The sequence below is a fragment of the Culex pipiens genome, chromosome 2 (genome assembly GCF_016801865.2).
Source record: "Culex pipiens pallens isolate TS chromosome 2, TS_CPP_V2, whole genome shotgun sequence".
In the NCBI taxonomy this organism is placed as follows: Eukaryota; Metazoa; Arthropoda; class Insecta; order Diptera; family Culicidae; genus Culex; species Culex pipiens.
In genome coordinates, this window is record NC_068938.1 from 194,492,426 (window position 1) to 194,505,020 (window position 12,595).

The window sequence follows — 12,595 nt, forward strand, 5'->3', positions numbered from 1 at the left end:
TATTCTAAAATTCTAAAATTCTAAAATTCTAAAATTCTAAAATTCTAAAATTCTAAAATTCTTAAATTCTTAAATTCTAAAATTCTAAAATTCTAAAATTCTAAAATTCTAAAATTCTAAAATTCCAAAATTCCAAAATTCTAAAATTCTAAAATTCTAAAATTCTAAAATTCTAAAATTCTAAAATTCTAAAATTCTAAAATTCTAAAATTCTAAAATTCTAAAATTCTAAAATTATAAAATTCTAAAATTCTAAAATTCTAAAATTCTAAAATTCTAAAATTCTAAAATTCTAAAATTCTAAAATTCTAAAATTCTAAAATTCTAAAATTCTAAAATTCTAAAATTCTAAAATTCTAAAATTCTATAATTCTATAATTCTATAATTCTATAATTCTAAAATTCTAAAATTCTAAAATTCCTAAATTCTAAAATTCTAAAATTCTAAAATTCTAAAATTCTAAAATTCTATAATTCTAAAATTCTAAAATTCTAAAATTCTAAAATTCTAAAATTCTAAAATTCTAAAATTCTAAAATTCTAAAATTCTAAAATTCTAAAATTCTAAAATTCTAAAATTCTAAAATTCTAAAATTCTAAAATTCTAAAATTCTAAAATTCTAAAATTCTAAAATTCTAAAATTCTATAATTCTATAATTCTATAATTCTATAATTCTATAATTCTAAAATTCTAAAATTCTAAAATTCTAAAATTCTAAAATTCTTAAATTCTAAAATTCTAAAATTCTAAAATTCTAAAATTCTAAAATTCTAAAATTCTAAAATTCTAAAATTCTAAAATTCTAAAATTCTAAAATTCTAAAATTCTAAAATTCTAAAATTCTAAAATTCTAAAATTCTAAAATTCTAAAATTCTAAAATTCTAAAATACAAAAATTCTAAAATTCTAAAATTCTAAAATTCTAAAATTCTAAAATTCTAAAATTCTAAAATTCTAAAATTCTAAAATTCTAAAATTCTAAAATTCTAAAATTCTAAAATTCTAAAATTCTAAAATTCTAAAATTCTAAAATTCTAAAATTCTAAAATTCTAAAATTCTAAAATTCTAAAATTCTAAAATTCTAAAATTCTAAAATTCTAAAATTCTAAAATTCTAAAATTCTAAATTCTGAATAAATAGCTGAACATTTTTTGTATACATTGTCAAAGGAAAGGAAAAATAGCTCAAATCAAATGAAAATGTTTTCAAAAAATGATTTGCTTATTTTTAATTTTTGAATTATTTTAGCTGATATTTTGATTTTGAAAATTGCAATTTTTTATATTTTGAAACATCAAAAGATGCGCAAAACAAACCCGTTTTTTAAGTTTATATTTTCCGTGTCTTTTTAGCCAGGTAGAGATGGATTCTGCAAGCACATAGTTTGTTTGACAGTTGCTTTGCAAAATCGGCAAAATCGACGGTTGCGACCGTAAACAAACTAAACTTTTCCGCGAGTTTCTTGAAAAAATTGCACAATTTTCATGAGATTAAGAGATTTTATAGGCTTAATTTGTGAAAATAGGATAGTGCGAGTACATTCGACGAAAACCAGCAAGCGGATCGACGGATTTCAGTCACCATGGATAAATTTACCGTGAGTTAACCAACCCCCAAAATTGTCAACAAAAACTTTCAATCCCTCAAAAAACCTTCCTTTTCCAGCTCGACATGGACGAGCTCCTGTCGGACATGCAAAGCCTGCAGGTGTCCGCATTGAGCCGGGCCGCTAAAATCAGCCCGCTGGTCCAGGGCCGCACGCTCGGTCCGGACTGCGCTCCGTTCGCCTACTCCACGACGGACGCCGACAGCGAAAACGACCCCAATCTGAGCAACGTCTCGTCCTCGGAGCCGGATTCGGAACCACCGCCGGAGCGGTACGTGCCCAATTTGAAGGTGACGATAGGGAGGTCCCAGGAGGGGACGCGCAAGGTGGATATTGGCGAGCTTGGGGCGTTGGTTTCGTTCCGGATGTTTGAGCAGGAACGGGAGCGGGAACGGAGGAAGGAGGTCGCGCGGGTGTTGGAGGAACGGCAGGTTCGGGTGCGGGAGGCGGATCGATTGCGGGAGGAGCAACACAGGGAGCGGTTGCAGCGGGTGGCGGAGGAGAAGGAGAGACGGGCGAGGGAGGTTGAGGTGAAGTTGTTGGAGGCGATCCGGGAGCAGGAACGGGCGGCGAAGGAGTTTGAGGAGCGGAACAATGCGGAGATTGAGGCGGAGAATCGACGGCTGGCGGAGGTTTCCGAGCAGTTGAGACGGAAGGATGAGGAGATGAAGCGCAAGCAGGCGATGTTTGAGGCGATCCGGACGCACCAGGGCAACTTCCGGAAGATGACGGACGTGTTTACGAAGACGCTGCAGGCCAAGGCGGAGTATTTGGCGAATTTTGGCGCGCAGAAAAAGTCGGTGCAGACGGTGGTGAAGGCGTTCGAGCAGTTGCTGCATGGAGTTAACGTAAGTCGGGAAGTGACGCAGCAGGACGTTGATAGGGCGATGGAGTACTGCAAGCAGATGGAGCAGATCAACGCGGAGATTGGCGAGATTTTGAACCGAATTCAGCAGGAGGTGGCGGATCGACAGAAGAAGGAGCAAGAGCAAGCGGAAGCTCAAAAGCAGCAGCAGCAGAAGCAGGAGGCGCCACCGGAGGTTGCTCCACCCGTTCCGCAGGACACACCGGATACGACGGCGCCAAAGCCTGCTCCCCCACCCAATCCCCTAGCGGCGTTCGTGTCCCAGGAGAGTCTGGCGTTCTACACGGAAATCAAATCATTCTACGAGCAGCACCAGGCCGCGGTCAAGACCCTGCTGGACGACGCCTCGATGAAAACGTATCGCTTCAGCTGCCAAAAGGCCATCAACACCCCGGTCAACGCCATCTCCGCCGTCAGCCGGGAACACTTCCTCGACAAATTCACCAAACTGGACGCCCTGCTCAGCGGCCAACAGGTCCGCGTCGGCGACCAATCCGTCTCCATCAACGCCCACCCCCTCGGCCGGACCTACTGCACCATGCTGCTCGCCAAAAAGTTCGTCAGCCAAGCGGACACGGCCATCTCCAGCAACCAACTCGCGGCCTTCCCCATCGCCTCCATCATCGTCGCCCTCTGGCAAAAATACCCCGACTTTGGCCGCTTCTTCCTCGCCTATCTCCACAAAGAGTGCCCATACCTCGTCCCCTACTACCTCCCCCAACTCGCCGGACAATCCCAAGAGGACTACCTCAAAGCCATCGGCTATCGTTTCTCCTCCGAAGGCATCCTAGAAAAGCAAGACCAATACCTCAAGCGAATGACCGGCCTGGCCCGCCTCTACGGCGCAGTCATCGTGACCAACCTGCGCCGTGGCGAGACCGCGCCCCACCCACACGGCCTCGAGTGCGGCTGGAAGTGGCTGTGCAACATCCTGAACCTTGCCCCCCTTCCGGACATTTGCGCCACGCTCATTACGGAGTTCCTCCAGACGGCTGGCGGTCTCCTCTGGACGCACTATGGGCGGCAGTTCGTCAAGGTGATGCGCGTGATGCACGAGCAGTATCTGCCGGAGTTGAACAAGGTGGACGAAGGTGGGCCCAAGTCGCGGCTGGAAGGACTCGTGGCGAAGATTACCGCGGAAGGAAGGATCGAGCGGCCCGAGGGGATGATGGCGGCGGACTTTTGGTAGGGTGTTTTTGTGTGCGACTTTTTGTTTCTGGTAATATATTGTTTCTGTAGAAAAAGCGAAGTTTTACCGTGATAAAATCATCCGAAAGCCACAATTGAAGATATTCTCAAAAGGAACTGTATTTCGAATCCAATACCCGTCAATACTCGATAGTAGATTGAGATAATTACATTTTTAATTTAAAATTTTGATCGTAACATCTCAATCTACAAACAACGACTGACGATCGAGAAAATACCATTTTGTCCTCGAAGCTTGTCCTCGTTTTCAAAAATTCTAAAATTTATGAAAGTTAAAAATTGCAAAAAATACAAATTTAATTTTTTTTTTCAATTTTTGAATTTTAGATTTTTTGACGTTTAAAATTTTCAACTTTTGAATTTAAAATTTTTAATTTATGAATTTCTTATTTTAGAATTTTAGAATTAGGGATTTTTAGAATTTTTAATTTTAGGTTTTTTTGTATTTTTGATTTTTTAAATTTCAGAATTTTGGAATTTTAGAATTTTAAAATTTTAGAATTTTAGAATTTTAGAGTTTTAGAGTTTTGTAATTTTAAATTTTTGGAATTGCATAACTTTTTTATTATTGAATTTCTGATTGTAGGATTTTGAAATTTTTGATTTTTTTAATTTTAGCTTGAATTTTAGAATTTTTAATTTTTGTATTTTTAAATTTCTGAATTTTTGTATTTCTGATTTTTAAATTTTTATTTTATTTCATTATTGATTTCTTAAATTTTTGAATTTTGTTTATGATTGTTAATTGTTGAACTCTCGACATTTTCGAAAATATTTATTATTTGAAAATTTCAATAGGATTAAAAAGCTTTCTAAACTTATACCATTTCTAGGCATGAATCAACGCAAATTTTATTTTCTCCCCTGCGTTGCATAAAAAAGTGATCTGTGAAAAAGTAAAAAAGTATTTAAATAAAAAAGTGTTTAGATTGGATTTTAAATACATTTGATTTTAAAATATCTAAAGCATTAAGAAAAAAAAATAATTTGAAAAAAAAAATATTTTTTAATAAATTTAAAAAATCAAAGCGATTCCAAACCTACTAAACATGATAATCAACGCTGCCTTCTAACTGTTTTGAGTTGATAACATTTCAATTTCCATTAAAATTTAGATGTTTACTTGAAAAAAAAAATGATTTTCGAGCCGATCTTGATAAATATGTGCAACTGCATTATTTGAAAAAAGAACAACAAATAAAATAAAAATCAAAGTTTAAAAATAAATCCAAATTTCTAAGAACGACAAAAACAATTGAATGTTTCTGTTCTCTTTTTAAATTTTCAAACTTAAAAATTTCAACTAATTTTTCGATTTTTTATGTTTCCACTTTTTTCCGTTTATTTTTCATTTTTTATTTTTAGATATTTATTTGTGATTACACTTGAGGTTCTTTTAATTTTCATTATTTTTAAAATTGTTTAAACTTTGCAATATTAAATTCTATTTGTTTTAGTTTTAGATTTTTTTTCTTAATTCATAACATCGATTAACAAAATTTTTGCGCAGGCTTAACTTGAAGGGAAGCATGAACTTTGGGGTCCCCAGAACAATGTGCACTTTGATTTTTTCAAGAATATTTAGACAGGACCTAATAGTTTTTCTCTTAAAATTTGTATGGTGAAACAAACCGTACACAGCAAATTTTTGGTTGCCATTACAGTAAAATAACTTAACTTAATAATTATAAAGAAGTATTTCCTAAAAAAAAAAGAAAAAGATGATGTTTTCGTAAAAATCGGAAAATTTCTCGAATGTTTCATTTTTTAACATTGAAAATCGGACCACTAGTTGCAGAGATCGGCATTAGGAAATGGAGGATTGTTTGGGTTAGACTTAAGGACGACAATACGATATCTGCGGCAACTACGACAAACAAACAAACTTTTTGACAGTTTGGAAGTTTGCCTGCTGTGCTTGTTTGCCTGCATTTGTTTGCAGAAACGTCAGCCGGTATACATTTGGCTTTGTCAAACGCAAAAAAGTGCGAGTTTGTTTGCCATAGTCTAATACCTCCGCTAGAAAACTTCAATTTTCCTATTCCTTTTTCTGTAAGCCGCTCTTTCTTAGCAACCAGAGGTCCAATCTTCAATGTTTCTCAGACAATTATATAGGAAATTTCTTTTTTTTTTTAAGATCGAAAAACTGCAAATATTTCACTGAAGTCAAACTTTCGGTGGCTACATTTTGAAAACGAGACTCTTTATCAAAAAATCTTTGAAGTACTTGTCGATTGCTGATTCAAATGAAAAAATATGAATGAAATTTCGATTTTTTCCAAAAAATCATACTCGGCGGCAAAATGTTTGACCATACTTCTCTATTTCTCAAAAGTTGCGACTATTTTTTCCCCTAAAATATATAAAAAAATCTCGAAATTAATAAAAACCCAACTTTGGGAAATTGAGTTGTTTTAAGTTAATAAAAAATAGGTAAGATTAAATTTTTCCTGTGTGTTTTTCTGAACAGTCCTCATTGTCCATGCTCCATATAAAAAAGATTCGACATTTCCAAAAAAGTGTCCACGTGGTTTATGGATGGTCCCAAATCGTTTATTAAAATAATCAGAGAAAATGCCGAAATTAAAATCAAGTCATGCTTGTTGGGCTAACAATGCATCCGACCTAATCGACACCATGTCGGTCGAATTTTGCACCGGGGAAGCATTCCAATCAGAAACAGCTGGATTCTGCAGCCACCATATCCCACGTGCTCGCTCGAACACTAACTCTAGAGTAAATTTTCAAAAGGTCCTATCCGACAAAAGTAAACAAACTGAGTTATTTATTGCAATACATTCTGCAAGCTGGAAACTATACTCACCGCTGATCCAATTTCTTCAAAGCCTTTTATTTTTAAAGTTATTGATAAAATACAAAACAACCTAAAAGCATTCTTAATAAATTCTACACCAAATAAATATAGGTCATTTTACCACACGGGAGTCCTATGTGCAATCGAGTGAAACGTGCACATAGAACCGTAGCAAATCAACCTATGGAACATTAATATAATTTTTTAATGCTGATGCACATACGCCCATATCAAAATGACCTATGTACATGTTTATTGAGTTTATTTGAAAATATGTATAAGTCGTTTTTTAATAAAATTCTTAAACATAAATATTTTACAATCTTCATGTTTGTACAATCCACGCACAACGTGTAGTCATCAGCTGGAAGAGAGCATGAAATGTTTCAATGCTGTCAAAGCAAAAGAGAGAAGTTCAATTCGCCCTATCTGCACTCTCTCGAATTTGACAGATACGCCACCCAAAAACTTGGGAGCATAACACCAACAAGGCAGCATAAAAAATCATAAAATTTGTGCATATAGGTCGTTTTGTACGGTTTAGTTTTTTGTTGTTTTTAAAGGCGATTTTTCATTGATGGAGGTAAGTCTTCATAAAAAAGATAAGCCAGTTTGTTTTTGAAGGAGTGGAGTGATTTGGAGAGAGTTTAAACAGGTTTTAAAGTGAGAGTGATCATTATTTTTTGTTTGTTTAATTTTTCCCAGAAGTATCGAGGTGTGCTCCACCGGTGGTTGTTAAAACGCCTCATTATGTCCGGCACGGAACCTTAGCCTAGAACAAGATACTTATCTTACCTGCTGATACTTAAATTACCTGCTGATGTTTCACTGCACTCAGCAGTGTTGCTGGCGGAGTGATCAGTTTGGACTACGTGTGTTTTGCGTCCGCTGTTAGACAGACCTTGAGACCGACTTTCTTTCTTGATGTTACGCTGATCGTACCGCTAGTGGTAAGTTCCTCGGTATTTTCCTACTATAAACAATTGCTAAACTCACACCTCCAAAGACAGCACATTCCAAACGAAATTTCCGCCTTGCACGGTGGCCGATTCGGATCATCTCGAGTGGAATGCTGGAATGAGTGGAACGAAGTGTTGGAAACGGGCAATCGTCTACGTTCCAAGGAATCCCTAAAACTGCCGGTGGTGCCAGAATCCAAGCTGAAGGCAACGAGGGCTAAGCTGTTGGCCCACCCAGAAAACTGCGCCGCCAGCTGCAGGCCGTTAAGCTACTCCGCGTTAGGTAGAACCTGCTGCGCGCGGCCAAGTACACCAAGAAGTATGCCCGCATGGAGCATGAGGTAGTGGACAAGGCGCGCGAGGTTAAGAAGGATCTCGCGGTCCAGTCCGTTGTTCAATCACCGGTTGAAAATGATCGCGAACGTTTTCGGTTCCTTCATAACTTACAGATCGAACAGCTTTCCGGCGCCGTCCATTATGTCCATCAGGTTGGCATTGGTGATTGGAATTAGCCGCACAATATTTCTTGGTTCCGGCCGCGTCCTGCAGAATCTTGGACCGTCGGATTGTTCATCCCGTCTTAATGGAGCAGATGTTTTTCGCCCCGTTGACTACCGACTCGAACCGGTACTTTTTTTTATTCGTTTTGGCTGCTTCGGTTTGGTTTTTGCACCAGCAACGAAATGTTATCCCCCTCCTCGTCCTTTTCTTGCTCTGCCGCGCCTTTTTCGACAGGTTTTTCATTGATCGGAGGTGGAGATTCGACAACCTTCCCGTACAGATTGGCGTACTCGTTTGTAGCCGGTACGTGTCCCGAGTGCAGTTTTGCTCGAGCATGTTGCACGTCACTAGGAATCCGCGCTGGTCTGCCTCCAGGTAGGATAGTTTCTTCCGGTGAAGATTTGGGCACACTTACTTGTTTTCCGACTAGATCTGTAATACAAATTTAACGCAAAAAAGTACAAATTATGAGCTGCAACTGTACTGTATACTTGAAAAAACTTACCTGAACAGCTTACGACAGGATTAAACAACATAAAAACGAAAGAAAAAGCAAAAAACAATTGAAAGTTTGAAAAACCTGAAAAGTCCTATGCGTACTCGGCTAAACTTTGTTTACATTGTCGTGTAAGTTAATTTGCAAGCACCTATCTGACAGATGCCGACGAGTTCTCTGATTGGTCGATTTGTTCTCCTAACGGTTTCTCTCTCTCGCGCTGGAAAGCATTGAAATATTTCATGGTCTCGATCAGCTGTTGCCTACACGTTGCGCGAGGATTGGGTAATCATAATTATCATGAAAAAGTTGTTCTTTTTAAATTAAGATTTAAATTAAGTTTAGAAAGATCCTATGTGCAATGCTGCACAGATTTGCTCCAATGTGGTTAATCCTATCTGCAAAAAAAGTTCTATGAAGCGTGTCCTATGTGCACTCAAAGGTCGTATGAAACAAATTTATTTAGAAATAAGTTTTAACAAGACTTTCGATAGTTCCCGTGAAGAATACTTAAAAAGCATCATTCTAGGTCCATTTGTGCGTTTTTAGAATTGAAAAATACTCAACCTTGTTTAAATGGGATTTAAAAATGTCCAGCAAAACTTTGACATCAATTTACTCAGATTGAGGTTTTTGCACATAGGACCTTTTGAAAATTTACTCTAGAACTGACGTTTCTCTACATGTAAACAACAACAAACTCTTCGTCCAACCGGCTCGTGTTCAACAGTCAACAGCTGATTTTCCCGTTTTGAGTTTAGATTGCGTGCGTGGATTTTAGTTTATTCAAAATTTAAATTAAATTGACTAAAGTTTCTAAAAATGCAAGAAGATTTGGAACTCTACCAGTACCTCCGGTCGGTGAGCTGCTGCCAGATTTGCTGTTTGCGATTTCTCAACGGCCGAGCGGATGATTTCCTGAACGTTGATGAAGGACTCAAAAAGGTGGTTTTCTTATTCAAGATATTCAACAGAATTTTGTTACAAATTTAGTTAATTTCAGCGCAACCTAACGTCCAACGAGGAAGAGAACCCCCCGAAAAAGCTGCGCGAAAATCTGTGCGTGGCTTGTCTGGGTCTGTTTGAACCTTCTCGGCTGGAAGCCCTGCTCGAACAGGTCCGCAACAGTTCGGACTTCAAAGCGTACGACTGCCAGTTCTTCAACAGCTCAATCTCCCTTCCGATCGTGCTGCACCTGCGCCAACTGTCGCTTTGGTTGGCGCTGCTGGAGCGCTTCCCCGCCCGGTACGATCGGAACTCTCCGGCGCCGGATGTGGCCGTCAAGGACGCGCTCAAGATGATGCTGAACCGGAAGCTGGAGGACGTGCTGGGGAAACCGTTTTCCGTGCACGGAGTTTCGGTGAATGTGTTCTTCGAGTACGGCGGCGAGGAGGCTGAACTGGGCGTGTTGAAGCTGGTCAAACCGGAAGTGTTTGTCAATCGGAAGGCGAACAAGCACTGCCGGAAGGAGTTTATCACGAGGAATGCGTTTGAGCGGCATTTTACGCCGACGACGGTCTGCTGGGAGCTGTTTCGGAAGCATGTGGCGGTTCCGCCGGCGGTGCAGGACGAAGGGTTGAAGCTGGAGAAGATTAGTTTCAGCGGGCCGACGGTTTTCTTGGCCGGAAGGTACAACAAGATCTCGCGCGAGCTTAGCCAGACGCCGTGGATTTTGGACGGCAAGAGGAAGATGGAAAACAGCGTGCAGGAAATTATGGCGAAGGTTGTGGCGCCGTATTTCGGCGTTGCTGACCAGAGTTTGATCTTTTCCTCAAGCGGAAGGGAAGACGTGGACGTGCGCTGCCTCGGCGAAGGTCGCCCGTTTGTACTGGAGATCCCGTACGCGTTCAAGGACTACCTTAAGGAATCTGCCGCCGAAGAAATGGAGCAAGCGATCGACGCCTCGAAGCTCATTTCCATAAAAGACCTCCAAATGGTCGAGCGTGACGAGCTGGTCCACATCAAGCAAGGTGAAGAGGACAAACGCAAGTTCTACCGAGCTCTCTGCGTCATCGACGAGCCAGTTACAGCAACCACCCTCGCCGCGCTCAACATCGCCGAACCGTTTGCGATCGAGCAGTGGACGCCGTTACGGGTTCTCCACCGAAGGCCGCTCCTGGCCCGACCACGCACAATCTACTCGGTGAAGGCGTTCGCGAGTCAAGCCAACGAGCGGGCGATCGTCGTGGACGTGGTCACCCAGGCCGGGACGTACATCAAGGAGCTGGTGCACGGGGACTTTGGCCGGACCAAGCCGAGCTTCACGAGCATTATTGGCAGGGCGATCGATATTCACGCGCTCGATGTGATGGCCATTGATTTGGATTGGCCCAAGCGGTTGAGGAGGAAGGAATAAATGCGATCGGGTATGAGTCGTTAAAGGTAGGTGGAAGTATTTGATGTACTTTGAGTGATGACCTCCCTTGAAATTGTCTCAAAAACTGACTAAACTTAAAATAAAATTGTAATTGGCCTATAATGGCGAAAACAAAGAAAATTAAAAATTCCACCAAAAATTTGTCGGATCATTGTCAAGTGTGACATTTTTGAGTAAAATCTTATGAAAAACAACTTTGTCGAAGAACGCAGAACGATCCGAATGAACCCTGACGAGTTGTAAACGATTTATAGAAGACGTTTTTGCATGAAAAGATTTTTGTCGCTAACTTTAGCGATCTATTAAACGTGACCTTTTAACCTTTAAAATGGCAATTTCTTTAAAAAATCAATTGTAGCAATATTAAATATTGAAATTTTTGATTTTTTTTATTTTAACTTTTTAAAATCTAAATGTTCGAGTCTTCGAATTTGTCAGATTTAAGATTTTTAAAATTTTTGAATTTATGGATGTTAAAATTTGCGCTTCTTTGAGTTATTAAATGTTGAATTTTTGGTATTTTCTAAGTTTTGTTTTGCTTTTTTTGTATTTTTGTTTATTTTGAATTTTTAAATTGAAATTGAAAATATCTAAGTTTTGCATTTTCTAAATTTCTGATTCAAAATTTGAATGTTTCTGATTTAAAAATTTTTTAAATTTTTTCTGCCAGACAATTTAATAATACTTCCAAATTATAGAATTTCGCAATTTTTTTCATTATTTTTTATTTTGGATTTTTTGATTGCAATAAAACTTTATTCATGCGTTCCATATGTCAAAAGAAGCCATTTCGCATCAGAGCAATTCTCTATGAAATCGGCCGGTTTCAACCATTTTTATTTTTTGTATTTTTTTCATTTGGCTCATACTTTGTGGGGGCCTTCCCTATGACCCAAGGAGGCTATTTTGTGTCATTGGTTCACCCATACAAGTCTCCATACCATTTTGGCTGCTGTTCATACAAAAATGGTATATAAATATTCGAAAATCTGTAACTGATCAATTTGGTGTCTTCGGCAAAGTTGTAGGTACAGTAGTTGTTCGGTAACTGGGCTGAAAACGTAGCCCAGTCATCGAATGTTGCTTGTTAACTGGGATGAACAAAAATAACGAGGGGACCACCGATGCATAATATTATTCAGATGAAATATAAAAATAAAAGTTACTCAAATTTATTTACATTTACTTACTGTAACTTGAAATTAAACAAAAGTTTGAAAAAAGTTTTTTTTATTTATTGAATATGATTTTTGCATCCATCAACCCCTCGGTCATTTTGGTTTGTTTTGGTTTTTTGACGTTTGTCTGCTTTTTAACTGGGCTACGGCCCAGTTATCGAGCGCCCAGTTAAAAAGCAGCCCAGTTAAACAACGCCCAGTTACCGAACAACTACTGTATTGTTGGGGTTCTGTCGCTGTGTTATGATTTTTTGAAAAAAAATAGTGACTTTAAAAAAATCGAAATTGAATACATATTTTTTATGTAAAATTAAATTTGCAATCAAAAAGAACTTACCCTCCATATTTTAATTTTTATTTATCGATATCACAGCAACTAACGGTCCGTTTTTCAATGTTGAATTATGAAATATTCGTGAAATTTTACAATATTTTAAGTTGATTTAATTTTTTGAATCAAGGCTAACTTTTGGAAAAGGCGTTTAATTGAATGTGTTATACTTATTTTAGGAAATTGAGTTTATTTTAGGAATTGATCAGAAAATTCATTCAAAATTTGTATAACTCTGCCAGAGACTCCAAGTCG

The 12,595-nt window shown here is 38.3% G+C and overlaps 4 protein-coding genes across 4 annotated transcripts in view; 3 read left to right on the forward strand and 1 right to left on the reverse strand.

The window, feature by feature from the left end:
- The first annotated feature begins 1,413 nt into the window (after window positions 1-1,413).
- Window positions 1,414-3,717, forward strand: LOC120424720 (mRNA export factor Gle1). The gene is made up of 2 exons (XM_039588903.2): window positions 1,414-1,600; window positions 1,669-3,717. The coding sequence occupies exons 1-2, from the start codon at window positions 1,586-1,588 to the stop codon at window positions 3,661-3,663; spliced, it is 2,010 nt and encodes a 669-aa protein (XP_039444837.1). The 5' UTR covers window positions 1,414-1,585; the 3' UTR covers window positions 3,664-3,717.
- Window positions 3,718-7,389: 3,672 nt separating this feature from the next.
- On the reverse strand, window positions 7,390-9,110 carry LOC120424719 (uncharacterized). Its single transcript, XM_052707112.1, has 2 exons — window positions 8,464-9,110; window positions 7,390-8,390 (listed from the first exon to the last, which is right to left on the reverse strand). The coding sequence occupies exons 1-2, from the start codon at window positions 8,492-8,494 to the stop codon at window positions 8,095-8,097; spliced, it is 327 nt and encodes a 108-aa protein (XP_052563072.1). The 5' UTR covers window positions 8,495-9,110; the 3' UTR covers window positions 7,390-8,094.
- A 166-nt stretch (window positions 9,111-9,276) lies between these two features.
- Window positions 9,277-10,810, forward strand: LOC120424714 (putative tRNA pseudouridine synthase Pus10). Its single transcript, XM_039588896.2, has 2 exons — window positions 9,277-9,399; window positions 9,458-10,810. Exons 1-2 carry the CDS (start codon window positions 9,277-9,279, stop codon window positions 10,808-10,810), a joined length of 1,476 nt encoding a protein of 491 aa, XP_039444830.1.
- The window catches only part of LOC120424715 (homeobox protein vnd), a 43,251-nt gene continuing 41,354 nt past the window's right edge, over window positions 10,699-12,595 (forward strand). Inside the window, exon 1 of the mRNA XM_052707109.1 lies at window positions 10,699-10,836. The gene's annotated coding sequence lies outside the window, so the exon portion shown is untranslated. The remainder of the gene's footprint in view (window positions 10,837-12,595) is intronic.

Excerpts from the sequence above, each read along its gene's own strand:
- LOC120424719 (XM_052707112.1), bottom strand. The coding sequence starts at position 8,494 with ATGTTGTTTAATCCTGTCGTAAGCTGTTCAG. Across the intron at positions 8,391-8,463 it reads TCCTGTCGTAAGCTGTTCAG|ATCTAGTCGGAAAACAAGTA; the intron begins GTAAGTTTTTTC and ends TTTGTATTACAG.
- LOC120424714 (XM_039588896.2), top strand. The coding sequence starts at position 9,277 with ATGCAAGAAGATTTGGAACTCTACCAGTACCTCCGGTCGGTGAGCTGC. Across the intron at positions 9,400-9,457 it reads TTGATGAAGGACTCAAAAAG|CGCAACCTAACGTCCAACGA; the intron begins GTGGTTTTCTTA and ends AGTTAATTTCAG.